Here is a 24,078-nt window from a genome sequence, read left to right as displayed (position 1 = left end):
TTGCAGTGCCCATCTCATGCCTTTCGAGCTCTTGGTCCTTGATGTGTTCCTAGACCCCATGATAGTGAGCTCAGGTGCGTCATGTCAGTAAGCGTCGGGAGTTGTCCAGCATATCCATGTCAGGATTTTGAAACGTGCGTGCGCTTTTGCTGCCTGTCTGGGGGCAAGGCCCTCTGTCATGGCGAACTTCCCATTTCAACGAAGCATGTTTCCCTGCGTTTAATCGAATATAGTTCTCTGCGAAATAGCAGAGTAAACAGATAAAACACCAGGCCACTACCCTGATAGTAGGGTTCGAATGACATAAACAGCCCAATCCAAATGTCAGGTACGGCAACAAACCAAATAAAGAACAAAGCTGGGACTAGAGAGAAGAGAATGAGAGGGAAGGGAAAAAGCGATAGATATAACTATATTTCCCGCAGTGGGGATACATCGGGATTCTCTCGGTGCCTCAAGTGAGGCATTATTTGCTTGCTCGCCAAGATTGCGTGGACGGAAGAAACTCGGTCGGCGAAAGCTCGGATTTGGCGATGCTAACGCATTCTTCTGTTTTCTACGCGGCATTCCGGGCACTGAATATGACTGACCCCTAGTCAATAATGCTAGGAGTTCAGACGTTGTTAAATCTTCTTCTCTGGCTTTTTTTTTTTTTTTTTTTTTTTTTTTTTTTTTTTTTTTTTTTTTTTTTTTTTTTTTTTTTTTTACATGTCAAAGTGCCAAGTACTGTATGTACTTATCACTAACAATTGGATGGGCCGGTGGGCGTGGACGGGACGGGATGCCGACGGGCCACCATCAGGTTAGGTCATGTCCGAGCAAGCTCCGGGCTGGTTCCTGGACTGACGCGATGTGCAGGGGCCACGAGGTGACAGCTGCGTCTGCAGGCAAGTGCTAGGATCGCTTGGCTGTGATGGGCCGTGGAGACAATGCGTCGGTGGTGGATTATTTGGATGGATCCAACTTCAATTGTTTGGAGAATTATTGACTGATCTTCTGTGCTATTTAATCAGGCAGGTCCTGTATGGTTCCAACTTCCAAGCTTCACTCCGTAGGTTATAATTCCACTTATTATAGTCGATGCGATGCGCAGTGAGGGTATAGTATATTCGTCACGACATGGCTCATCTCATACCATGTCTCATTAGCTAGATAGATACCTGTATATATATAATCATATCAACCGTTTATACAATGTTGATGCGAAGCCGGCGTCGTCTGGATTTCGTCCCACAATGCCCTCAACGGGCCCAGGTAGCACCGGTCGACGTAGAAGTAGCCGAACAGGACGGCGCGGAGCTCCTGCCACGACTGGATGCCCTGGAGGCGCACCGCTGAGGCAAGCTCGTTGACGAAGAAGGGCCGCTGGTTCGGCATCCGGGTGCTGCAGGCGCCGACGAAAAGCAGCCAAATTAGCAGGCCGCGGCAGAGGTGGTAGCAGCCTGCGCGGATGGTTGACTCAAGAGCCAACTGCAGGGCTATTATCGGTTTGGGGAAGACTGGCGCGATTTGCGGGTAAAAGTCCCAGATGGCGGTGTTGTGGAATAAGAGACATGCCAGGCGGACACAGCCTTCGATTGTTGCGTCCCCTTTGACTTCTCCTGACGATGTATAGCGGTCGCTGTGTAGGGCATACTCGACGTAGAGCACCTCCGTGTTATAGTAGCACTCAGTTTCTTCGTCAAAGTCTTGCTCCTGTGGACCGCCTTTGACCCACTCCGCGTACCAGACGAGATCCGTCAGGTCGTAGATGATTTTGGACATGGCATCACCAAAGACGCCGGGTATCTGGTTCAAGCTCATTAAACTGGATGCGGTCGCTTCCAGCTCCTTCGTTGGGGGAGTAATGGTAAAGTTCTTTGGGCGGGCATAGCGGACGAATGGAAAGATAGGTTTGGTCAAGGACATGCAAGCAACTCGGATATCAGTCCTGTTGATGTTAGTGATAAATAACAGAAGTGTTGAGGAAAACTGACCATGAGATTTGGAATCGGACATCGTCCGCGACGTCTGCAAAGCTGACTCTCATCCCGACCATCTGCCTTAGCCCGGCGAGGTGGATTTTCAGATAGTCTGGATCACCGGTTGCAATCTGTACCGTCAGCGGAGCTCAGCAGATGGCTGGAAGTGCCTTACCTCAACCGTCAATAAGACTGACACCGCAGCGATCAGCTCATCGCTAGCGGCCTTGATAGGATCGGACAAGCCCTCATTGACTAGTCGAATAGTCTCACCGCGGTGGTGGAATGTGTCGAGAAGCAGCACGCTCGACCCTTTCTTCTCGTCTGTCAATGGGAACTCGCCGGATTCGAGTGCGGAATTCGTTGCAGCGACACAAATACAAGCGTGCAATGAGGCCGGATCATGTGAAACAAGAGAAGCCCAATGGGCCTCTAGTTTCGCGCCGTACCGACGTTGTAGCGGATATGCGAGTCGCGTCAATTTGCATAAAACTGTCATTGTTAGCACAGTATATAATTTGTAGATCGCCATGCTTACAGTGCTGCAGATGCCGGTACATGCGCTCCGAAAGCGGTGTATGTATCGTATTGAAAGGATCACTCGTCCCTTGTCCGACATATGTATATGGCGACGGATCCGGGACAACAGCAAGGGCCTGACTCCCGGCCTGAACACCGTAATTGACTACAGGGCCCTCTGATACCACAGGATATTCAGGGCCCGCATCGGCATGCTCCGGCTCTTCATTTATAGGCCGGTCTTCTGGAGACGGCGAGTCTGATGATGAGGATGAGGAACGTTGACCAGGACGCGGTGAGGGCCGTGATGCCGTACGTGAAGGCTGCTGAGACAGCTCAGCAGGAGACACTGTCGCGGCGGTAGAGGCGGTCGACGAGCTGGAGGCGGACGTCTCCACCGGCTGGAACGCGAGATGCTTCCAAGTCTTGCTCTTGTATCGTTTATTCGTCTCGAGTCTTTTCTTGCGGTTATGCTCGGACATGACATGGGACCGGATGAGTTTCAGCGTTTCCTCTCGAGTGCCCTCGGCGACCGATTGCGGGTCGTTATGGACCCAGAAGAGGGTCGAACGGCCTTGCGATGCATTCCCCTGCTTCCGAGGTTTGCGGACTTTGGTTGTAGCCGGTTTCCCTGAGCCTTGACGGCTTGGATCGCCGCCAACTGGTGGTACGGCATGGGTCGCGTCGTGAGGCTCAGAGGCTATCGACGTTGGAGGCGCATGACCGGGCCCGGGCGGCGGCAGCGCCGAGGACGGCGGAGGTAGGGAATGAGGAGGCGGATAATGGTGATGATGGTAGGTCTGGGGTACAGCCGGGGTATTATTGCTGTCGTGAGCCCAGGGAGCAGGCCGGGAGACGATGGGGTAGATGGGTAGAGAGCGGTCGGCCGCCGGAGGATGGGCCGTGGAGGGAGGAAGGGAGTTCTTGGCGTCCATCGCACAGGCGCAGCAATTCACAGATCTCGCGACCGATCTTCATGGGCACTCATTATTTGCCTGGGTTTCCTGGATGGGCAAGCTGGCAGCCTGGCAGGGACAAGGCGAGCGGAGAACAGGGGAGCGAGATGAAGGAGCAGCAGAAGGAAAAGCTGAATGGTCAGCGCACTGCCCCTATCAGGAAAAGCCCATGTTCTTGCGACACGCGGGGGGCAATGGCAGTAAGACACGCTCGGCTGGGCGTTGAACTGAGGAATGTGACCACTGACGAAGGGAAACCGCGATAAGGGAAAAGTCTTCTGACACTGCGAGGGCAGATCGTAGTAGCGACGGTGATGGTATTGGTGGTAGTGGTAGTGGTAGTGGTAGTGGTGGTGGTGGTCTAGATAGTGCGGAGGGACTTCCAGGCCTTCACCTCAGACTCAGAGTCGGCATCGCTGGATCCTGCTTTTCACCTCGCTTTTCTCGCTCCCATTTTCTCCTCTTTTTCAGGCTTCTTCAGGTCCCGGTGCAGCCAATCAAGCCGCCCAACAGCGATGGTCTGGATCTCGGATGCTGCGGCTGCCGGTGTCCGGGTGGAGTCCGGCTCCCTGGATAAACAATAGCCACGCCTGGCTGGCAACGGTGAGTGGTCTACTGGGTCGGTCGGGTATATGTTCCTTCCATATGGCGCTCCTTGCGTGGTTTGGACCTGTCACGGTCATATTTACTCACTATTCTGGTCGGTAGAAGGTTCTCGTATTCGCTATTACTACAATGTGCGCCCGCGCTGCGAGCCGTATGCAATTTAATCACAGAATGGGAACAGCACCAGGACAATAGGGATAAAACTAGAGATAAAAATGCATTAGAGATAACGGGTCGCGGATGCGACCGCCATCTTACGAGGTGGAGGTGGTTTCACGGGTTTCACGAGTATGCCGGTCGTGGGAACACGGAGATCGTTTCCAGCTGCTCCAGTCCGCCCATGGTGCCTTGTTGCCCGTTGGTGGTCTGCCACCCTTGGTCCTGTTGCACAAGTGTGCTTTGTCGGAACGGATTTGTGCTTCCTGTGGGCGTAGGCCGAAGAGGTGCGGCAGAAGGATGCAGGCTTTGTGACTGTTGCGGTGGGACAGACGAACTTCGAGCGAAAGGGTTAGTGCCCGTCCGCTGGGGTTGGAGAGCTGCTGGCTGCTGGGGCTGTTGAGACGGCTGACTCTGGGGAAACGACGGGTTGGCTGTTGATAGCCGTTTCGCAAACGGGTTTGTGCTCTGGCGGTTCAGTGGAGATGGCGGCACGGCTGACCCCGTTGGCGTGCTCATCAACATGGACTGCCTAAAAGGATTGGTCGTCTGGGGTTGGAGAGTGGCTGGTGACTGTTGCTGCTGGGGGAATGCAGCGACATTGTTCTGCGGGATCGCGGGAAGCTGCGACTGGAACCCTTGAGCCTGGGGTTGCGGTGTGTAGCCACCGAATCCGGCACCGGTCGGGGTTGCTTGAAGGGGTGCAGGCACTTGTTGCTGGCCAAACTGGTTGGTGTTTTGCGGTGCAAACGGGCCTCCAAATGGCGCCTGCTGGTTCAATCCGGTGGGTTGAGGTTGCTGGAATCCTGTCTGTTGTGGGTAGAAAGCAGGCTGTTGTCCAGGAAAGCCGCCGGTCTGCTGGAATTGCATGCCCTGTTGCTGCGGCTGCTGCTGGAACTGAGCTGGCTGGGCCGGCTCAATCGAGTCAAAGAAGTCTATAAGGTTTGATGGGGCTGCCTTTGCCTGAGGGCTAGGCTCCGTCTTGGGTCGAGGAGGCGTAGGATTTGAGTTGGAAGCGGGCTTATCACCCGTTGTCGAGGCTGCTGCGAAGGCACTGCTACTTGCACTTTTTCCTTTTCGAGCAAGATACTCTCTTCGGCGCTGATTGAAATCCGGATCGTTCAAGTCATCCTCAAGGAGACGTGTGAGATCGGTGGAAGCGTGCTTTAACTTGGGAATCTCTAGCCTTGTGGCCGACTCGAAATGTCGAGCGACTCCCAAAAACTTGACAACTTCCTCAGTTTGCGCGGTGAAGGTCTTGTAAATCTCCAGCGCGCGCTCACTATCAGGCCGCGACATTTCGAAATAGTGTTCTAATCGCGGTTGGTAATAGCTCTGTAATCGTGTGGTATATCCAACTTACCTAGAACGTTTATTGTGCCCTCGTTCATGACGGAGTATAGAGTCAAAAGGTCCAGGGTGAGCAGACGGAATGCCGTCAGGCTGATCTCGTTCTCGACTTCGTCCGTTAAGAGCTGATACTAGTTAGCCACATCACACCGGGAGACTGTTCTATGGTGCTTACATCGCATCGCAGGAGCTCCTTGATCTGCTTCTGTACAATTTCTGTCTCTCGTAATAGACCCTTCTCGACTGTAAGACGCTTCATGCGGCCCTGGCCGCTCCGTACATAATCGGTCTTGGTCTGCTCAAATGCTTTTGCGCGAGCGAGGAGGTACTGGGCGTATCGTCGAATATTGCGGCCTTGCGGTTGGACTGTCGCGGAGCAGTCAGCACGGTATCATCAAAGACCTCCAGGCAATCCTACCCTCTGATAGCCCGTGGACAGCGATTTTCCTCGGATTCTCCGCCATATACTGCAGCGTCGCGTCCAGCTGACCCTCCCTGATCATGAAGTGGATCACGATGAGAGCCTTGAAAGCGATTGTCCATGTCGAATCGCGAACCCGAAGGTGCAGTGTCCGGAATATCTCTGCCACTCCAGCTTCGCCCGTATGCGTGGCTACAAGGATGTGCTCGATGTATTTGGATTTGGGGGCCGCAAGCTACGACAGCAACAGGCAGAAATCAGCATCCTGCAGACGCAAGCGAAGCGCAAGCCGGAATCTCTACTGACCTTGACCTTGGTAGCCCCTTTTACCGATTTCTCGAAGTTTTGGGCCATTTTCCAGGCTGTCTAGGGCGTTTGGATGGTTGCGACGGAATTTAGGGAAGGATCGTAGCGCAAGGTTGAGGATGTCCGACACGACACCCCAGCGGAACCAATTGTGACAGCTTTCTGAGGAATGTAGAGAGTCAACAGCGACTACCGTAAATAGTGAATTATTTCGTTTACGCCAGCCCCAATTGAAATCATGATGGTTTAGGCCATCTCGAGAAACGTGGATCAGGGAGTGGAAACAACTGGCAGAAACGGTTCGAGGTGTATCGGTCCAGCCGGGGAAACCGAGATAAAAATGCAGCGTGTTGTAGAACTGCCAGAACAACTGGACAGGGGGGATTGGGCGAGGTTCACAGGCGGGAGTGGTCGTGGGGGATGAAAGCGAGGAGCATCACGACGATGGTCTCCCAGGTTCGACGCCGCCTTTCTCGGGTTTGGCTGCCCGAGCTCCACATCCACTCAGGCACTCTACTCTGTACCTGTACAAGCAACGAGCGAATGCCATACTGCACTGTTGTACTGGGACACTGCACTTGAATAATCAGTTTTCGTTAAGAATTGGTTGTCGTGAATCATTTATTTGGGGCGGCGTACGCTTTGCGCTCAGTACCGTGAACTCAAATCGCTGCCGTCGAATGTATATACTGCTCCTTCTAACACATTATGAATAACCTCATCATCTCGATAACGCTGCCGCTTCGACTATTCATCAAGCTGCTATGAACAGACCTTGGAGAATCAGCAAGTAGATGCTTGCTATGAGGTCTATAAAGCCCACAAATAACTTGCTCAAGAACTGGGCTACTGATATGTGAGAGTGTCTCTCAAATATGCGACGAGCTAAGGAAACACGCCTATGAGGATAATAGAGCCGTCTCAGTTCGTGAGAACGGCATATTCTCAGACCTACGACACTTGTGTTAATGTCTGGCGTTTGATATACTTCTTGCCTCGCTTCCTCGTCTCTCTTCGCCCACAAGACGTCTCTAATGCCGTCGTTCTTACCGTACGTCTCACTGCTCGTCTATAAAGGTGAGTATAGAGATCTCTCGTCCAGCGCAAGCTTTCTTGACGTGACGAATTTGCCCATGGAGCTGAATGCTCTCAACCTCCTCACCAAGCCGCCGAGGGTGAGATGGTCCCCTGAGATGAGAACCTTCCTTTGCTGCCTGATTAAGTATTTCAACAAAGATCGCGATGCATTCCAGGCCATCTTCAACTCGCGTTTTAAGAAGGAGCTTAGCGACTGTGGGTTTAGTGAAAAACTGCCAGTCAAGTGGTCGACGCTCGATTCACAGTGGATTGACATGAAGAAGAAGGGGAATCCCATCTGGGGAGATGTGCATCAGTCCGCATTTGACGCCGAGGCATGGCCGTCATATATTGAAGAAATTAAAGCAACTGCAATCTCAATCAACAAGCATATTGACAGAAAAGCCGAAGACACAGTCGATTCATTGACTTTTACCTACCAGACTCCAAAGCCTCGGCCCCAGGCAGTGAGTGAGCGACACAATTATGTTAGCTTATAACTAACTGCAATAGAATGTTCACAGGCAGCTGTTCCAGAAGGAGATTCCACCCCACGGGGCCGCTGATTTCCTGGAAGTACCAGTAAGTGAACGGCAATTCTTTTCAGCTTGAAACTAACTGTTTTAGAACATTCGAAGGCGGCTATTCCGAGGAGAGACTGTGTCCGGTCAGTCTCCTGGAGCCGCCACGCCGCAGCAAGATGGTGCGCAGAGGTTCACAGACCAGCTGGGAGAAAGACCCCTTTGCACTGCTGGGGACAAACTTTGTTTTTGGTGTTATACCGAAAACCTTAGCAGCGTGAGCATTAGTGGGACCTGCTACTTGCGTTTCTAACGCGATCCAGAAAGCAACCAACGGTTTGGATGCGGCGCAGCTCCCTCCCTTGCTATACCGGTGGTGGAACGTTCGATCACAAGGACTCAATTTGGAGAATGTATTTGTTGCGGGAATGTTTGCCAGCCTTTTCAAGGGCTATTTTGGTCCAGACACGCTTGCAGAAGACGAGTTTAATCGCCTCTTTGAAAGCCACATCCGACGTCGTAAGGATTTCCCGTCTCCTTTTATTTCGACTTTCATGTCCCTCCTTGCACCAGTTCACAGGGGGCTGAGGGCAAAGGGGGGAGCCACCATAGCTATTTTCGACACGAGAAAACTGAGGTCGAAGGCTTACTCTGCCAGAGAGTTTGTCCGCGAACAAAAACTCAAGATAGGAAGGATGTATAATGGTGCGGGCGAGTATGCAATATGGGGCCAGATCAATAATGATGCTATTATCTGCAGCTTCACAATCGCTACCCTTTCCCGCATTGCAAATGAGCATCCAGATATTAATCGATTCTTGCAACTTGGTCTGATCACAACCCATAGGCACAACAGAAAGGGCTTGCACAAAGCCATGACAAAAAATGCCATGTCCTTGGACATGAAGGCTGGTGCTACAGTGGGAAAGCTGCTGTCCCTCTTGGATGTCCCACAGGAGTTCTGCCGAGAAATCAGCGGAGGCATGGCATACTCGTGGAGGATCAAGACCAGATACATGCCCTGGCGGGGTTTCTTCGAAGGCGTTGAGCTTGGTTACGGGGGTGAATCTTTCATGCCTACGCTGCTCACCCCAGATGCTACACCCGACTCAGTAGAGCCAATCCCATTCGGTGGACATGACTCAGATCCTAGTATGAATATTGTGGAATCATCTGACGATTGGGGTAATAAGTCTGACGCCACCCTCGATCTTCAGTCCGATGAGGACGAACAGGACGAATCTTCCATGGGTGAGACTCCATCACCTCCCTTCAGGCACAATAAGAAGACGGACACTCCTCGTATGAATCTCGACGGCTCCCCGTTGGCGCAGAACTCGAATTCGAACTCCGTAATTGTCGTCAATGATGGCTTCGACGGAGAAATGGATGATGTTATGGAGGAGTCTGAGCTTACTATTGAAGTTGTCGACCAACAGCAGATGGCAACTGATGAATTCGCCGTCGACAGGGCTCGTATTATGTCTGTGCTGAGTGGAAACTTTTAGTCTAGTATTGCTGAATTTGATTGTGAATGGGGACTTCACCATTGACGAGTGTCAGCGTGCGATCAACCAGGGCCGCTGTTTCGGTTTACTAGGTTGTGTCGTGGCTTGATTTTGAGAAAAGATCAGGATGAGTTTGGGTGGCAGTCTGAGTGTTCTACGAATGGTCAGATTGCGGTTTGTCAGTATGTCTTGCTTTTTACACGACTGGACTGAGAGCCACGGGGGACCTGTAGCACCTCGAAGATCCGTCTACTCTTTTCTTTTTAGATGCAATAAACGGCCAGCTGCAGCTGTTGACAGAAATCGCATTTCCAAACGATTAAGCCCGATCCGTTTCCCTAGATTGCTGTACTATAGGTAAAAGAAGAACAGATCAAATTTTTTTCATTGGATATATCCTTCGCAAGGGGTACCGGGACATGAAATCGTGAAACAATCCCAACCCCTAACTTCCGTTCGAACCCATTCGCGCCGCTTCCCTAGATTGCATTTTCTCTCGAGAACACCGCCTCATCGCATCGCAGCATCATCGACGTCGACTCGCTTAGAACTTGGAGAAAGCCTTGACGGCCTTGCCGGTGCGGGGCAGAACACGGAGGACGTTGAAGCGGACCTGGTGATCAGAAAGTCAGAATTTGTTCGTTGGCATATAAGATGGAATATATTGGATTGAGAAGTATGAATGTTGGGGTTCTGCAGGTATCACGTACAGTCTTGCTGAGGGGGCGGCACTGGCCAACGGTGACCCAGTCACCTTCCTCAACACGGAAAGCGGGAGAGACGTGGGCAGCAAGGTTCTTGTGACGCTTCTCGTAACGGTTGTACTTGGGAACGTAGTGGAGGTATTCACGGCGGATGATGATGGTACGGTGCATCTTGGTGGAGACGACACGGCCGGTCAGGATACGGCCACGGATAGAGACCATACCGGTGAAGGGGCACTTCTTGTCTAGAGTTTGCAAGTCAGCATTAATCCTTCTGTGGCCGAAAGAAAGCGTAGAGCATATAAAGTAGATGGATCTTCTCCCCGAAAGTCTGAGAACTGAGAATTGAGGATCGAGAATCAGGAATCGTGTCGCTAGCCCGGATATTGTAAATCCAGATACCATTATCCAATTTCATCCGCTTCACAACATATCGAACGTAAGTGTTGTGAATTTTGCGTTCGTCATCCGCGCATTCTCAATTCCAGACATTCGGAGAAAAAACCACCGCCAGTCGCCAAACCGCATTTTTCGAACCGAAGAAAAAAGTTCACTGTCGTGCATACCAATGTAGCTGCCCTCAATGGCGGTCTTGGGGGTACGGAAACCCAGACCAACATCCTTGTACCATCGTCGAGTCTGGCCGACCTTCTTGCTCTTCGCCTTGATCTTGGGGTTGAGGAAGATGTGCGGCTGCTTCTGGAACGCACGCTCCGACTGGACGGTCAACTCGGTGGCCATTTTTGCGAGAATACAGTCCGACAAGGAAACAAGGTCGAGCTGAGTGGGAGATTCGTCGCGAAGGGTTGTCGGATTGTACGGTGTCGACGTCGACTTTTGAGGAAGACAAAATTCAGGATCGCGGATATTCAGTGTGGGAGTTGTGCGGTGGCTGCACTAGTCCTCTTCCGGAACCTATGCGGATCGGCTAGGGCTGTTATGTAAGCCTGGTTTGTTTACTTCTTGAAATCACATGACTGCCCGCCGGGGTGACACGCTTGTTGGACTCTGGAGATCAAGGCGTCAATAATCAATCCATCACTAAGACACAGGCATATTGTATGCTGCTGGGCACCGGCGGCGGATGTACTACAATACTCTTGTCTGTGAGCGTCAGCCGCCCCTATGGCCTCCAGAGGTGACTCTGCGGAGTCGACCCGTGTGCGCTCTCGCCGCTCTATCGCCCATGTACCCCGATCGAGGTTGACTACTGGAGGAGACAAAGATAATGCAACGACGGATATCAGCGCTTCCCAGCCACTGGCTAATCGCCGATCGGCAGCGGGAAAGGAGAAGAAGTCTCGTAGCAAGAGTCTGGGACCTGGAGGTTTGGACGCGCTTCAGACTTCGAACGGAAACCGACGAAAGGTATTGACGCCCCGCACGCCGCGGTCTCACTTGTTCTCATAAGCTGATCGCTTACTGTTGTATAGTCTGCTGCAGTGTTTCCACTAAAGTCAATCCTCAAACCCACAGCACCTGTATCCCCCATACGGAACATTCCTACATTTGAAGAAACGCGCAAAAAACCACCAGCCCGCGGAGGAAAGGAACAAGCATCTAGCACCGGCTTAGCGCAAGGAGGAAACTTAATTGATTTGGACACACCCGCACAGAAATCCGCAGCTGGAACGGACGACCAAACTAATCCATTCGATACCTTCAACGCGGACACCATCCGCGATGAAATGGCTGCTGCAAGGGAACAGGAGGACAAGGAAAGGCGTGAGAGAGAAAGAAAAGCGGCATTGGAGCACAGAGAAGCTCGGCGCAAGTCAATGGGTATGTTTATTGATTCTCGGATATATCGCTGCTCAAAGCTGACTGGTCTTCAAGCCAACCGTCGTGTATCCTTTGCTCCTGAGGCGACACTGCATACTTGGAATGTGGTGGAAATTCCTGAAGACTCAACATCCTCTTCCGCTTCCAATTCTACTCGACGTGCCTCTGCTCTGACGAATACTCCAAATCAGCCCGTGCATACACCAAAACAAAGCGATCGTCCAAGCTCGCCTGATATTGATGCTGAGTCGGACATCGCCTTCTCGCCGGTTCAATACCCCGACTTGGAGCGACTCAGGAATCAGCCACCTACTGGTAGCTATGATGGAGCTGGTTCATCCCAGGAAATGCTCTCAAGCCCTTTTAGTGGAAGCGAAAATAGCGAGGATACCGGTTTGCACTCGATCGCTAGGGATGATGGAAATGACGAGGACGACGACGACGATGATGATGATGATGATGATGAGAGCTCTACAGCCTCCGGATTCGACGGGGAAAGTACAGCAATGAGTATGGATGACATGTCCGTCCACTCTGGAGTGACAACCCAAACAGATGGGTCAGAATCGACTTCCGGCACCAATCGCCTGAACGAAGCCTTACGGCAAGCTGCTCGGGAGGCGGGAACTAGGAGCTTTGAGGATGAGAACGATGAGGAAGTATCTATGGAGATCGCTGACCAGGAGATTACTGGCGCCTTCCAGCCTTGGATCAAGAAGGGGCAGAGACAGAGCTTCGATTGGGAAGATATCAGCGCGCGGCATGATCAGGAAAATGTTGACCCCTCCAAGCCCATGAACTCCGCGCCCTCGGAGGTGGCTAGCGACAATGGTGACGAGGATCTTAGCATGGAAGTGACCAATGCTATTGGGCGGATTATTCCCAACAACCGCCAAAGCCTCGGCCGGCGCAGGTCGATCGCCGAAGAAACGAACTACGAAGAGCAGACAATGGAACTCACTAATGTAGTGGGAGGTATCGCGCAACCCGTTTCTCCTGCAAAGTCAGCAGATGCCAACAGCGAAATTGACAACGACGAGGAAATGACAATGGAATTTACGTCGGTCGTGGGAGGAGTCTTGAATAAAGCCGGATCTCAGAAGGTCGACGAGGACAATGATACACCGGACCACGGAGATAATTCCGCGTACGACAACCCAGATGGTATGGACGATGGTGCCGATATGGAGATTACGGGAGCGTTGGGTGAAATATTCCCACCTGCCCAGGAGGAAGCGGAGTTCGGCGACGGAGACCAGACCGCAGGCATGGATTTCACTGCCGCTGTGGGCAAGATATTGGCGCCTGAACGCGCGAGCCCGGATAAGGTACACACGCAGCCTGATAGCTCTCCTTTCCAAGAGTCTGTCAGAGCATCCCCAGCTAAGTCCCCGGCGGCCTTCCATGTTGCTGCTGTCGCCTCTGAAAGTGGTAGCCCTAGCTTGGCTAGTGTCAGGTCAAGATTTACAAGGCAGAGTCTGAGCCGTACAACCCCCACGACGCCAACATCGATAACACCCCTAGAATCGCCCACCCAGAATTCTTCGAAAACTCTAAAACAGTCGGCTCGAGCAGGTCAACCCTCTACTCCAGAACATCCGTCACCTTTCAAGGACGAAGGTATTCGCAGTGCATCATCGAAGAAACTATTTCAGCCTGAGATTCAGGCATCGCACAGTCAACAGAAATTTCCAGGTCGCCGAAGCCTTTTCGGCTCGAATGCGGCGGGAGAGTCTGCTCCTTTGTTTGTCCTGCGACCTCCAGGACCCAGGCGCTCCTCGGGCATTGGGATCGACAGGGAAGGACTTGGTTCTCCGAAAGTTGCGGCTATGCTTGACAAACGGCGGTCCATTGGGGAGGAGGCGGGAGACTTTGTTCCAAGACCGCAAGGGGTGCGGTTCGAAGACCCTATCAAACTCCAGGAAGAGGTTGACCGAGAACGGGAGGAAGAGGAGAGCCGCGAGGATGGTCATATCCAGCCTCCAGATCCCACTGCCAACTTGAAAGACATGATTTCAAGCCTTACACCAAAGAAGAATAAGCTGCGCGGCCGCAAGAGCCTTCATGTTGGTGCTGCCCGGGGTATTCTTGGCAAGCGCCCAGCAGAGTTAGACCTGGACGACGAAGACGAAGGTGAGAATACGCCCAAGCGATTGCGGCGTCGCGAGGACAGCCCTGTGAAGAACGTGAGGCTTCCGCCTCCGCCGAGCAAGGAAGAAACGGTTGGTCGTGCTCGGTCGCCAGCTCGTAAGTCGATGGCATTATCTCCTTCAAAGGTCAGCACAACACCGACCCAGGAGCCAAGGGTCCTTGTTCTGGAAAACTCCGCTCAAGACGCATTGGCAGTTGCTTCACCAGAAATTGAGATTCCAACTGAAGGTGGTGCTGACGGCAATCATGAACCGGAATTTGAACCAATCCAATTGCAAGACTTCTTGAATATGACCAACATTCACTTCATGGAACTTACGACCACTAAGAGACGACATACGACGGCACCGGATAGCATCAGCAAAAGGGCAACTAGATTGTCCTTGGAGGGTGATGGCAAGTCTAGTGCTTCCAACTTTGACGACTGCGTGGCCGCCGGGTTCTGTACCGTGCCAATGTTAGAGTTGTATCAGCACGTGAGTGGCCACAATCAAGGAGATGTTCTTTACTGACGCTCTGTAGTCCTGCCGAGAGTTGAAGTCATATATCTCCGAAGGTCGCCAGATTATTCGGTCCATCGAGACCGAAACCTACGCCGACAACCCACCCCTGTTCCGGGAATATATGGCAGCAGCGCCTGACATTCGTTTGTTAATGGACAACCAGTTCCGGAACGTCAAAACTCACACCAGATTGCTGAGCAAAGCTACATGGTACGAGTGGCGTATGAAGCTTCTTGAGGGTCTTAAGGAGGGCCTAGATCGTCATGTAGAGGAGATGAAAGGGGACGACAATCTCTTGTCGAAACACGAGGCAATCTTGAAGGATGCTATGCCTGCGCTCTCCGCTAAGCATTCGTCGCTAAAGGAAGAAGCCGCCCAGTTGCAGCAGTTAGCGGATGAACTCGAGAACTGTGACCAGGATGAACTCTGGAATGCACGGGGCAAGCTATCTGACTTGGAAGAGGAGATTGCGGCGAAGAGGAAGGTGCTCGAAGAGCTCCAGACGGAGATACAGGACAAGACAGACACGATAGAGACAGGGACAGAGTTGAAAGCAGAATTCATGGCCCAAATCCAGGAAGCTGAAAGGGTAAAGGAAGAATGCCGTGGATGGAGTGCCAAGGAGATCCGCGAATTGAAGGGTATGTTTATCGTCTTATATCTAAGTTGAGCCTAATCTGACGCTGCCAATAGACTCTGTCCATCGCATTGAGCAGCGGACTGGATGGTCTATCAGTTCCGCATCTTCTTCCGAGACCGGTCTGGTAGTGACCATGGTTTACCGACACCAACTACAACTCAAGTTCTATCCAGCTTCATTCTACGTTGAGGGCGAAAGCAAAGACTCTTTGTCGCAAAAAGAAAACACCCCAATTGAGCTGAGCTACTGCCCTGAGAAAGAAAGCGGGCCGAGCCACGCGCGTTCGCTCTCTCCAATCATGTTGCTCATCCTCAGATCCCTCCAGAACCACGTCGCCACAATCACTCAGTCAGAGCTCACCTCAAAGCAGCTTTTACGCTTTGTCTCGGAAGCCTGGGACCTCGCGACAAAGACGGAAGAAGAAGCCCGCATGCTTGGATTCCACGGCGTAACTAACCTCCAACTTTCGGAACTCGAAAAACTCTCCCTCAGAGCCAGGTGCACTCTTCTCGGGACTGTTCCTCCTCCAACTGATTCCACCCCTTTATCAAAGTCACAGAAGCGGAGCAACGAAAACTGCCGAATTGATGTTGACTTTGCGGTAACAACACGCATCGTTGCGAGAGACGACGGGAACGCGCTCGGCGTCCTAGACATTCAAACTGAGGTCATTGCTAGCAAAGTCTACGGCTTCGGAACGGATAATAGCAAGGGGTTGTCTGAGAAGGAGATGCGGAGCATTCTGAGCAAGGAGTTGAGAGGGAATAGTAACTCAGGCGTTAAGTTCGGGAGCGGAGTTTGGAGCAAGGCCGTTCAAATGCTTGAGGGGAGGGTATTCTAAACTTTGCTTGTGCCGCTTCTATTAAGGTTCTTTGTTATTGATTTCTTCTGCGATGATTAAGCGGGTGTTCCGGTTTGGTTTGAACTGGTCGATCGATTCATGCAATGGGCTTTACTGTTACGGCCGTGCTCGTTAGTACCTATAAGGAAGTTCTGCGCATTTATCGTTGTCCAAATGGTGATACCAATTGAGTTAGACATTTTAAACAATGATCTTTAATAACAACTCATGGCTTAATGTTTCGTGTTGATCTGTATTTCGCCGATAAATGTGACTTGCCAGATAGATAGTATGATATATTGAAACTAAAACGCATTTCCAAACCACATCGGCTGATGCGACTGAGGGCCGGGTGTTGGCGCAGGGCCAGCACCATCGCCACGGCCACCAGCAGTACCATTGCTTTGATTCCGATCTCCGTATCCATACTCCATGAGAGCTGTGCTAACCATCGTGTTCGGCATCGGCACGGTAGCAGCCGCCGAGCTCATACTCATGGATCCGGAACCTAAGTCATGAGCCGGGCCCTGGAAAGCATAAACCTGCTGTTGGAATATATTATTCAAACCCATGTCATTACCCATGCCCGCACCCATACCCATGCTCATGCCCATACCGAGGAATTGGCCCTCAAAGCCGAACTCCCAGTCTGCCGTTAGAGGGATTTGCCATGGTTCAGGCCTTGTCTGGGAAAAGGGGTATGGGAAGGGGGCGAGGGCTGAAGTCGTGACGGAGGATTCTTCAAGAGCTGGTAAGGGGAAGGATGTAGTCGTGTCTGTGGGTATGGTGGAAGGCGCGTAAGAATGTTGTTGGGAGTGGAGTGTGGGTGGATACTGATACTGGGGTAGGCTTGAGGGATCTGATGCATGTGTTTGTGGTTGCGGTTGGCTTGAATAGGTTGATTTGGTGTTGGTGCTGCTTGTGGGACTTGAAGGTGGAAGTGGGCTTTGATCGGGACTAATGGTCGGGCTCTCAATGACGACGTAGCCGGAGGAGTTGATCGGAGGTAAACCTTCGAGGTTGGGGATGTTGACGGTTGTGGTTGCGGATGCTGATACGGAGGAAGATTGATGCTGGGGCAGAGTATGTGGCGGTGTTTGACTTCGCGAGTTGTTTGCTGCGCGGCTTTTAGAGGCTTTCGCTTTTACAAGCGGATCTGGGCCCGGTCGGACCATCTTCTGATCTCGTTCTAGAACAGTACGAGCGATGCGCTCAAAGGCTGTACTCATGCGAGTCATGAACCGTACGTAGTTGCATGGCCCATCAGCTGGGACAAGCGTGGCGAAAAAGGTTGCGGCCATGTTTAGGGACTTGAGATCGTCTTTCGAGGCCGGTTGCTGGCTGTTGCGGAGGATATTGACGAAGACTGTCATGACTGCTAGGAATATGTAGTACAGTAGTGACCTGAGTGAATCAGTGACAAAGAAAGTAGAATGAGATTTGAGGCAAGAGCTCACCATATCCACGCAACATCCCCCCATGGTAGGTGATTTATCAAGTTGAGAATATCTCTCGCAGCCTGGACGCAAAGAACGGCCGAGGAGGAAGACTGGTTCAATATCAGTCTCAGATCAAGCTCTGGGATGCGTTCGGCGCGTGATTGGTAGACGAAATTGATTAGCGTTGGTATGCGGTGAATCATCATGAGTGTGTTGTTGTACAGTAGGAAGAGGCTAGCAGAAGCAAAGCCAACCAGGAAGTCTTGGCCGCTACCCCTTTGCTTTAACAGGATATCAAACTGGCTCTCTCTTCTCCAATCTTGTAGCTCTGCATCTAATTTGTGGACCGTTTCACAGATATCGGCTGTAGATTTATCTTCCAAGGCGCGCGCTGAGTAGAAGTGCTTGTATGTTCGGCTTCTGATGACTGAGATGCGGCATAATTGCGGGAAGACCGTCTTGTTACCAACCAACATTAGTCCTTCAGTGTCGTCGGAAGGGAAACCGACATCGTAGTCGTCAAGTTGCTGCGTCGGCGCGCTCCCTAGCCGGATAGATATGCTATAAATAGTTAGGCTGTAGAAGGCACAATTGTCGAATACCTTACCTTTGATCAATAATGTAGGCAATCCAGAATACATTCTTCCTTTGCTGCTGTTCTAGCCTTGAAAGATAGGGCCGGTGAATTTCACGATGAAGCCCCATCCGGTGGGATGCTCGTATGGCGGCGGTCACAACGGGCATTGTCGCTTGGGAGCCAGAGTTGCCCCGAAGAAAGATTGCCATGCCAAGGAGGGCCTGGACACTCAACAGATCTGTCCGCCGAAGTACCAGCTCGGGGAATACCGAAAGCGCATTCTTATAATACAGCCACGCCTTTTCCCGATCCCTTTCTGTCTTCTGACTGTTTGAATAGCGATATTCCCAGGCAAGCGCGAGGATGATGTTGATACTAGCCCACCGAGCAGCATCGTCGCAGGTCTGCTGAGTGTACTGCCATTCGACGAGTTCCATGAAAGTCTTTTCATGATATAGGGGAAAGATAAGGTTCAATGTTCGAAAATATTCCTGGAGAAGAGAGAATACCTCCGCCCTTGGTGGCAGCGGTTTGAATACCTTGGAAGCGAACACGTCGTAGAACACATCAGGTCGCCAATAGGCCCAGGGGCTATCGAAATTCGAGTTTGATAATAAGTTGTCGAGAGAGTTTGGTTCGCCAGACTTGGTTTTGATCCATTCCATTCCTTCCCTGGTCAGTAGCGACAGAGGCGAGCATCGTCCTGCGAGAGGTTAGCACCAACTCTAAGCGCGACGAGCAAGGCCGCAGGCGTACCATGATACATTGAGTATCCTTTCTCCGCTCTGTATACCGGTGGTGTATTTTTCGCGGTTGGGCGCCTGCGCCTGTAGAACTTGGCCAATGCATTGGAATCGAAGGACTGCTCTGGGTCTTCCGACTTGGACAAACCTTTCTCGCCAGTGTCTCTGCCGGCCGTGCTTCTCGACTCGGCATTACGGCCGCAGTCATGATGATTGCTCGAAAGGGAATCGTCATCATCCATGGAACTGTCATCTTCAGCATCATCTTCTTCAACCGAGATTCCAGCGGCTCTGAGTAGTGACTCGGTCTTTCTGAGACGCTCCTCCAAGCTCTTTACATAACGCGATCTAACATATTTAGTCAACGGCGTCCTTAGAAAAGTTGGATCAGCCAGTACCTTTTATGTTTGTCGCCCTTTGAGACTTTGCAGTGGAGATTACGGCGCATACATTGAATACAGGTTCCGGTAGACTCATCAAACTCGCACTTGACTTTCCGCTTGTAGCACGTCTCACAAGCCTATAGAGCCGCTTTACCAAGGTGCTCAGCAGAACAGCAAGAAGGTCTGCTTACCAGTGGTTTACGTCCTTGGAATCTAAAGCCATGGCCATTCCTGGATGGAGCGGTTTCGTGCATGTTGGAAATTGGAGCAGGCCCTAAGCTAGCAGTTGACATTGAAAGTTGCATAGCTCCGCCAGAAACCGTGAGAGATTGATGGAATCATAAGTGTCTTTGGCAGCGCATGGCGCCGTAGGGCGGAGTGGGCCGAGGTACCTGCTTTCAGGCGTCAGGGTCAGACCGGCCCGATAATACGGCTTGCCGGATCCCGTGAGGGTAGAGTACGGTTGACTATGATCGATAAGCCACTGCGCCACCCGAAAGTGCTTGCAAGCCACCGGAACCGCGATAGAAAACTGATGCGACGGCGAAAAAGCGAGGCGGTGGTGATGGACTCTTGGAGAGATGTGAATGAGCGAGTCCAGACTTGTGTCGGATGATCGGCTTAGTCATGCCTCCGCAGGGCAGATCGGCACCACGCTTCCTCCAGCTTGACGGTTGTACTCTCAGTGAATATCCGACGGTCATACTCCCAGCGAGCTTTGCCCGCACACTTGTGACGATTTCCATCATGGCCGTCATCATTTTGTCGTTGCTGAAGGTTCAGAAGTCAAAGCAGTCGAAACAATCAAAATAGCGCTGGAAAACTACGACAAATCTCTTGAGAACTGTGTTGAGCCATGACTCCGACCCTCAACACCAGCAGCTCTACTGGGATAAGACCACCGGGTTAATATCTCAAAGCTCGTGGGCGCCCCTTGCATCGGCCACCCGCATTATTCGTGAGGAGGGTTTCCCTTGTACATACCTACGATGGGTAGGTATGGGGAGTATGCTGCAAGCTGCAGAAGGATGTAACATTCAGCTCAACTTATGGTCCTTGGGTCGGCCGTTATCTTGGACCGGAGATCTAGCAGAAAGCGGTCGTTATAGTACTTTCTGAGCAGCGCAGGACCACGCGTAAGGCGCGAACTCAAGCTCCCCCACGTTGTGTCGGCCGATCTCTTTCAAGTACGTAAAGAGGTCTGCTTCGATTTCACTTTCTCTCAAGAGTCGGTGACTGACTTGGTACACTCCGTACCTTCTTTTCAGTTGCGAACCTGCGATATGACGACATCTAGAGCGGAGGTGTGTGGGTACAAAGCCAAGAAACACACTTTTGAGGCCGCGTTCGAGTCTGGAGACGGGACAGTCCGAAGCTCGAGGAGCGGAGCGTCTATTGATGATGACACCGATTCTGGACATTGTATGCAGCCTTTTCTGGTCTGGGGAAGAGCTGCGTTTCACTCCTGAATCCTGAATCCTGCCCCGGCTGGATACTTTTGCAGATCATGACTCAGCTACTCCGGAAGAGAGGATTCTCTCTCGCCACGGTGTTCTGTGGACTCACTGGACTGACACTCCGCTGTACTGAAATCTGGGTACTTAAAAACCTTCAAAAGCTTCTACGTCGCCTTGGCCGACAGTTAGGTTGAGACCCATCCATGCCCTCGGAGGTCACCACTTTCAAAAGTACGACTCGTATTGATTACCCGCAAGCCACAGGGGCGGAGACAAGCTTGAAAAGGAAGCTTGCGGGCACGGAGAATTCCACAGCGGAATTAATATTGTGTCCTGAAGAGCAGCAGTTAACGCGCGTCTCGACAGCTGTGATTTGCTACGGAAATGAGACGAATTGACCCCATGTATTGCGCTGTTATAATATACGAAGGCCTTCGATGCCGAGGCCTAAATACCTTGGCAATACCAGCACCTCCCGACATTATCCTCTCAAAGCAGGTATTGAAAGGGTTAAGCGGTTTGTAATGTGTAACACAATGTACGGGAGTTGTAACGATATTTCATTACACCCGTCAAGAAACGCCCCTATCGAACCCGTCCCTGGCGATGTTTATCATCATATGCTCCTGATCGATTTGAAGATATACCAACCTAGTAACAAGTTTCATCTATCTCACTTTAATCTAACGCTTTCTTCGCCATTTTTTTTCTACTCAAGTTCCCTCCCCTACTCTCTCACTAGGCGTGCTCGCTGTCCAGGTCTAGAGCTCCCGACGTCTCCCAGCAGCCAATCAGAGCAGGCGATCACGACATTTCTCCATTATATCAGATCATCAACTAGCAGGAAGGCGTGAGACGATCCAGCGCCCGCCGCGGTCGTTCTCCCACCAGACAACCCTGCAGCAAGACCACGGTGCTTTGGCTGTGACTGTAAGTCCGACTGCGACTGCTCTCCCGTGGCCACTTTGGTCCAGCCTCGGATTTCTGCCGCTTCTCAAGCTGGTGCGTACGTGGCCGCGTTATGCGATTGGGATGCCCTGCTGCAGAGTCAAGCAGATAAAACAGACATCTTGGTCCAATTCCACCCCGACAAGGTTTTGAGTTTCTGGACAATCCCCTTCCCAATATTGAATCATTTCAGCTCCAGGATTCCAGTTCCTGTGCGCCCCCTGCCCCAGCTGATCGGCTGGCGACATTTCCGCGCTTCTGTCACCATCGATTCCCCGTCCCTCACGCCCCCAAGACAAGCCACTCAAGCATTCTGTGTGGGCAGCTGGTAACCTTTTCCAGTCTTTACCAAGCCCTCTATCTCAATCAGATCCAATCAAATCTTAGCCGGGGGCCGAGATAGAAAAGCGGAGAGAGGTTGGACAGGCGGCGCGGTCTTAAAAAAGCACCCACTACCTGGTCCTGCAGGCAATATGTCAGATGAACAAATTGCTCGTCAGACGGCCGCCTCGAGCTTCGATAAACTTGAAAATTTCAACTTCCTGCTCTCCCGACACGACCCTGAAGTCGCGAAGCACCGACAGTACTCCTTTGACACGGACGCTGCAGCCAGCCTGGCTCACGTCCCTAACTTAGGCATGCCCTACGATCCCACTGAAGGCATGGGCGGTTTGTCCGTCAGTTCGTATGAGAGCATCGAGGACGAGCACAGCCCGATCGATGTGCGAGGATACCCGTATCATGGTAAGTCTGAGCTTGAATGACACCGCAGATTGCCTACCTTGCGCCATTTTTGTGATATTCGGTTCGTTTCCTTGCATTGCTTTGCTCATCCAACGTCGGATGGTGCAAGGCCTGCACTCGGGTTGCATCTGCTGGTCCGGAGCTATGCGTCCTTTCTGGGGAAGCTCGGGTGTTCGTTGTAGCCTGAACCTGCCCGCGATCTCGGCCTTCCCCTACTGAGCATTGCGACCCCGTGCTGAGTGTCATTTGGGAAATTGGTTGAATCCTACAAGCCAACCAATACCGTTGATTTAGTTGTTTTCTTTTTTTTTTTTTTTTGGTTGTCGTTGTTCCCTTCTCTGCGAAGCCCGCTTTGGTAAACACGATGTGAGCACGCAATCGATCACCCATATGGCATCGTCGGGAGCCTGTCATTACTGGGCCTCCCCCAAGTTCCCGTACTAAGTTCCCTTCTGGGGTGGCTTGTCCCTTATGATAACCCTCGCTGCCTTATCTCTTATCCTGTCGCCTTGCGAGTTGTTCCTCCTTTCAGTTCTTGTCCCTGTCCTTATACTTACTCTCCTGAACAGCTGGTGATAAAACCATCAACTACTCCGTCTCCGACCACATGCTATCACACTCGGCCTATCCTCTTTACCCTCCAATTTCATATGGCCCTGATGAGGTTAGCCATGCACCAGGCGCCATGACGCCCTCAGATGTGTCCTCGTCCATCTCACCCCCCAACGGCCAGATCGGCAACAACAAGTACAGCACCCAGATCTCGGGTGACCACATCGCATCCGCCCTTAGCCAGGAAGAGCACTCTCGCCGGGCCGCAGAGGAGGACCGCAGACGCCGCAATACTGCAGCAAGCGCTCGATTCCGCATGAAGAAAAAACAGCGCGAGCAGACCCTGGAGCGCACCGTTCGAGAAACGACCGAGAAGAACGCCAGCCTTGAAGCTCGAGTTGCACAGCTCGAGATGGAGAACCGATGGCTCAAGAACCTCTTGACCGAGAAGCACGAAGCGGCTTCCAGCCGGATGCCTCCGCCCCCAGCAACAGACGTATCGCTGAATCATCCAAGTACCACCGTCACCGGAAGCGGGCAAAAACATATTCAGCCAAAAAAGAAGGGCGTCGGCACCGACAACTAGACGCTAAAATGAAGTACTGCTTATTTTCTGTTGCATTTCTCCTTGCGAATTCTCTCCGTATTTATGGGCACTGGGGCGATTATATGCTAATTGCTTTGGGGTAACTCTGTTTGATACCCTTCTCACCCGACTCTCGACTCTCGACTCTCGAGCCATCCACGGGGATGAAACAATCTGACGATGTAATGACAATCTGTTTCTGCTTTCTGATGGTTATGCTGTGTTGAACAAGTACTGGGGATGCTTTTTGTCTTGTCTATCAACAGGTACTGGGGACTGGGGAGACTGAATTGGGAATAGCGTCGGACACCGTCCGCTTGTTTTCCATCTCGTTTGTCTATATATTGTTATGGTATATAGTCACTGCTACGGAGTACAGGTCGGGCTGCGCTTGGTTTTGCTAGTCAATTGGAACATTCGACTGCCTTACATGATATTAGAGTATAGGGAGCCCACCTTTCTGCAGAGACCTGCCGGGAAGTCTTACTGCATTTTGGATGTATAACCATGTCGCCAGGCCCAGTGCCCATTGCGCCATCGACACTAACATCAAATGCCACTCTAATGACCGCTCCTTCCGGAGACTCCGCGACTATCCGCCAGGGCGATGACGGAAACAAGAACATATATGAGCAATGGGATCAATC

The 24,078-nt window shown here is 51.8% G+C and overlaps 7 protein-coding genes across 7 annotated transcripts; 3 read left to right on the top strand and 4 right to left on the bottom strand.

The window, feature by feature from the left end:
- Window positions 1–1,038: 1,038 nt before the first annotated feature.
- Window positions 1,039–3,721, bottom strand: BDW70DRAFT_48961 (uncharacterized protein). Its single transcript, XM_073744124.1, has 4 exons — window positions 2,500–3,721; window positions 2,137–2,453; window positions 1,977–2,092; window positions 1,039–1,930 (listed from the first exon to the last, which is right to left on the bottom strand). Exons 1-4 carry the CDS (start codon window positions 3,413–3,415, stop codon window positions 1,180–1,182), a joined length of 2,100 nt encoding a protein of 699 aa, XP_073596338.1. The 5' UTR covers window positions 3,416–3,721; the 3' UTR covers window positions 1,039–1,179.
- Window positions 3,722–4,248: 527 nt separating this feature from the next.
- Window positions 4,249–6,672, bottom strand: BDW70DRAFT_135911 (ENTH domain protein). The gene is made up of 5 exons (XM_073736775.1): window positions 6,276–6,672; window positions 5,967–6,204; window positions 5,724–5,914; window positions 5,562–5,673; window positions 4,249–5,511 (listed from the first exon to the last, which is right to left on the bottom strand). The coding sequence occupies exons 1-5, from the start codon at window positions 6,321–6,323 to the stop codon at window positions 4,325–4,327; spliced, it is 1,776 nt and encodes a 591-aa protein (XP_073596337.1). The 5' UTR covers window positions 6,324–6,672; the 3' UTR covers window positions 4,249–4,324.
- Window positions 6,673–7,408: 736 nt separating this feature from the next.
- BDW70DRAFT_168005 (uncharacterized protein) lies at window positions 7,409–9,622 on the top strand (the record flags this gene model as incomplete). The annotated part of the gene is made up of 4 exons (XM_073742353.1): window positions 7,409–7,768; window positions 7,866–7,934; window positions 7,980–8,127; window positions 8,162–9,622. 4 exons carry the CDS (start codon window positions 7,409–7,411, stop codon window positions 9,379–9,381), a joined length of 1,797 nt encoding a protein of 598 aa, XP_073596336.1. The 3' UTR covers window positions 9,382–9,622.
- Window positions 9,623–9,643: 21 nt separating this feature from the next.
- BDW70DRAFT_135907 (40S ribosomal protein uS17) lies at window positions 9,644–10,937 on the bottom strand. The gene is made up of 3 exons (XM_073736774.1): window positions 10,652–10,937; window positions 10,092–10,330; window positions 9,644–9,994 (listed from the first exon to the last, which is right to left on the bottom strand). The coding sequence occupies exons 1-3, from the start codon at window positions 10,824–10,826 to the stop codon at window positions 9,926–9,928; spliced, it is 483 nt and encodes a 160-aa protein (XP_073596335.1). The 5' UTR covers window positions 10,827–10,937; the 3' UTR covers window positions 9,644–9,925.
- A 204-nt stretch (window positions 10,938–11,141) lies between these two features.
- BDW70DRAFT_168003 (kinetochore-microtubule binding complex subunit SPC105) lies at window positions 11,142–16,226 on the top strand. The gene is made up of 5 exons (XM_073742352.1): window positions 11,142–11,453; window positions 11,519–11,867; window positions 11,922–14,494; window positions 14,541–15,162; window positions 15,215–16,226. Exons 1-5 carry the CDS (start codon window positions 11,211–11,213, stop codon window positions 16,000–16,002), a joined length of 4,575 nt encoding a protein of 1,524 aa, XP_073596334.1. The 5' UTR covers window positions 11,142–11,210; the 3' UTR covers window positions 16,003–16,226.
- BDW70DRAFT_48923 (transcription factor domain-containing protein) lies at window positions 16,190–19,707 on the bottom strand. Its single transcript, XM_073744123.1, has 6 exons — window positions 19,336–19,707; window positions 19,160–19,281; window positions 18,775–19,109; window positions 18,049–18,721; window positions 17,460–18,002; window positions 16,190–17,406 (listed from the first exon to the last, which is right to left on the bottom strand). Exons 1-6 carry the CDS (start codon window positions 19,447–19,449, stop codon window positions 16,308–16,310), a joined length of 2,886 nt encoding a protein of 961 aa, XP_073596333.1. The 5' UTR covers window positions 19,450–19,707; the 3' UTR covers window positions 16,190–16,307.
- Window positions 19,708–21,739: 2,032 nt separating this feature from the next.
- Window positions 21,740–23,606, top strand: BDW70DRAFT_48882 (bZIP transcription factor). The gene is made up of 2 exons (XM_073744122.1): window positions 21,740–22,293; window positions 22,863–23,606. Exons 1-2 carry the CDS (start codon window positions 22,023–22,025, stop codon window positions 23,429–23,431), a joined length of 840 nt encoding a protein of 279 aa, XP_073596332.1. The 5' UTR covers window positions 21,740–22,022; the 3' UTR covers window positions 23,432–23,606.
- The last annotated feature ends 472 nt before the right edge of the window (window positions 23,607–24,078 follow it).

This window comes from Aspergillus foveolatus (genome assembly GCF_047715535.1).
Source record: "Aspergillus foveolatus strain CBS 279.81 unplaced genomic scaffold BDW70scaffold_22, whole genome shotgun sequence".
NCBI classification, from domain to species: domain Eukaryota; kingdom Fungi; phylum Ascomycota; class Eurotiomycetes; order Eurotiales; family Aspergillaceae; genus Aspergillus; species Aspergillus foveolatus.
The sequence above is the reverse complement of the archived record's forward strand: the minus strand, read 5'-3'. Positions and strand labels throughout refer to the sequence as shown.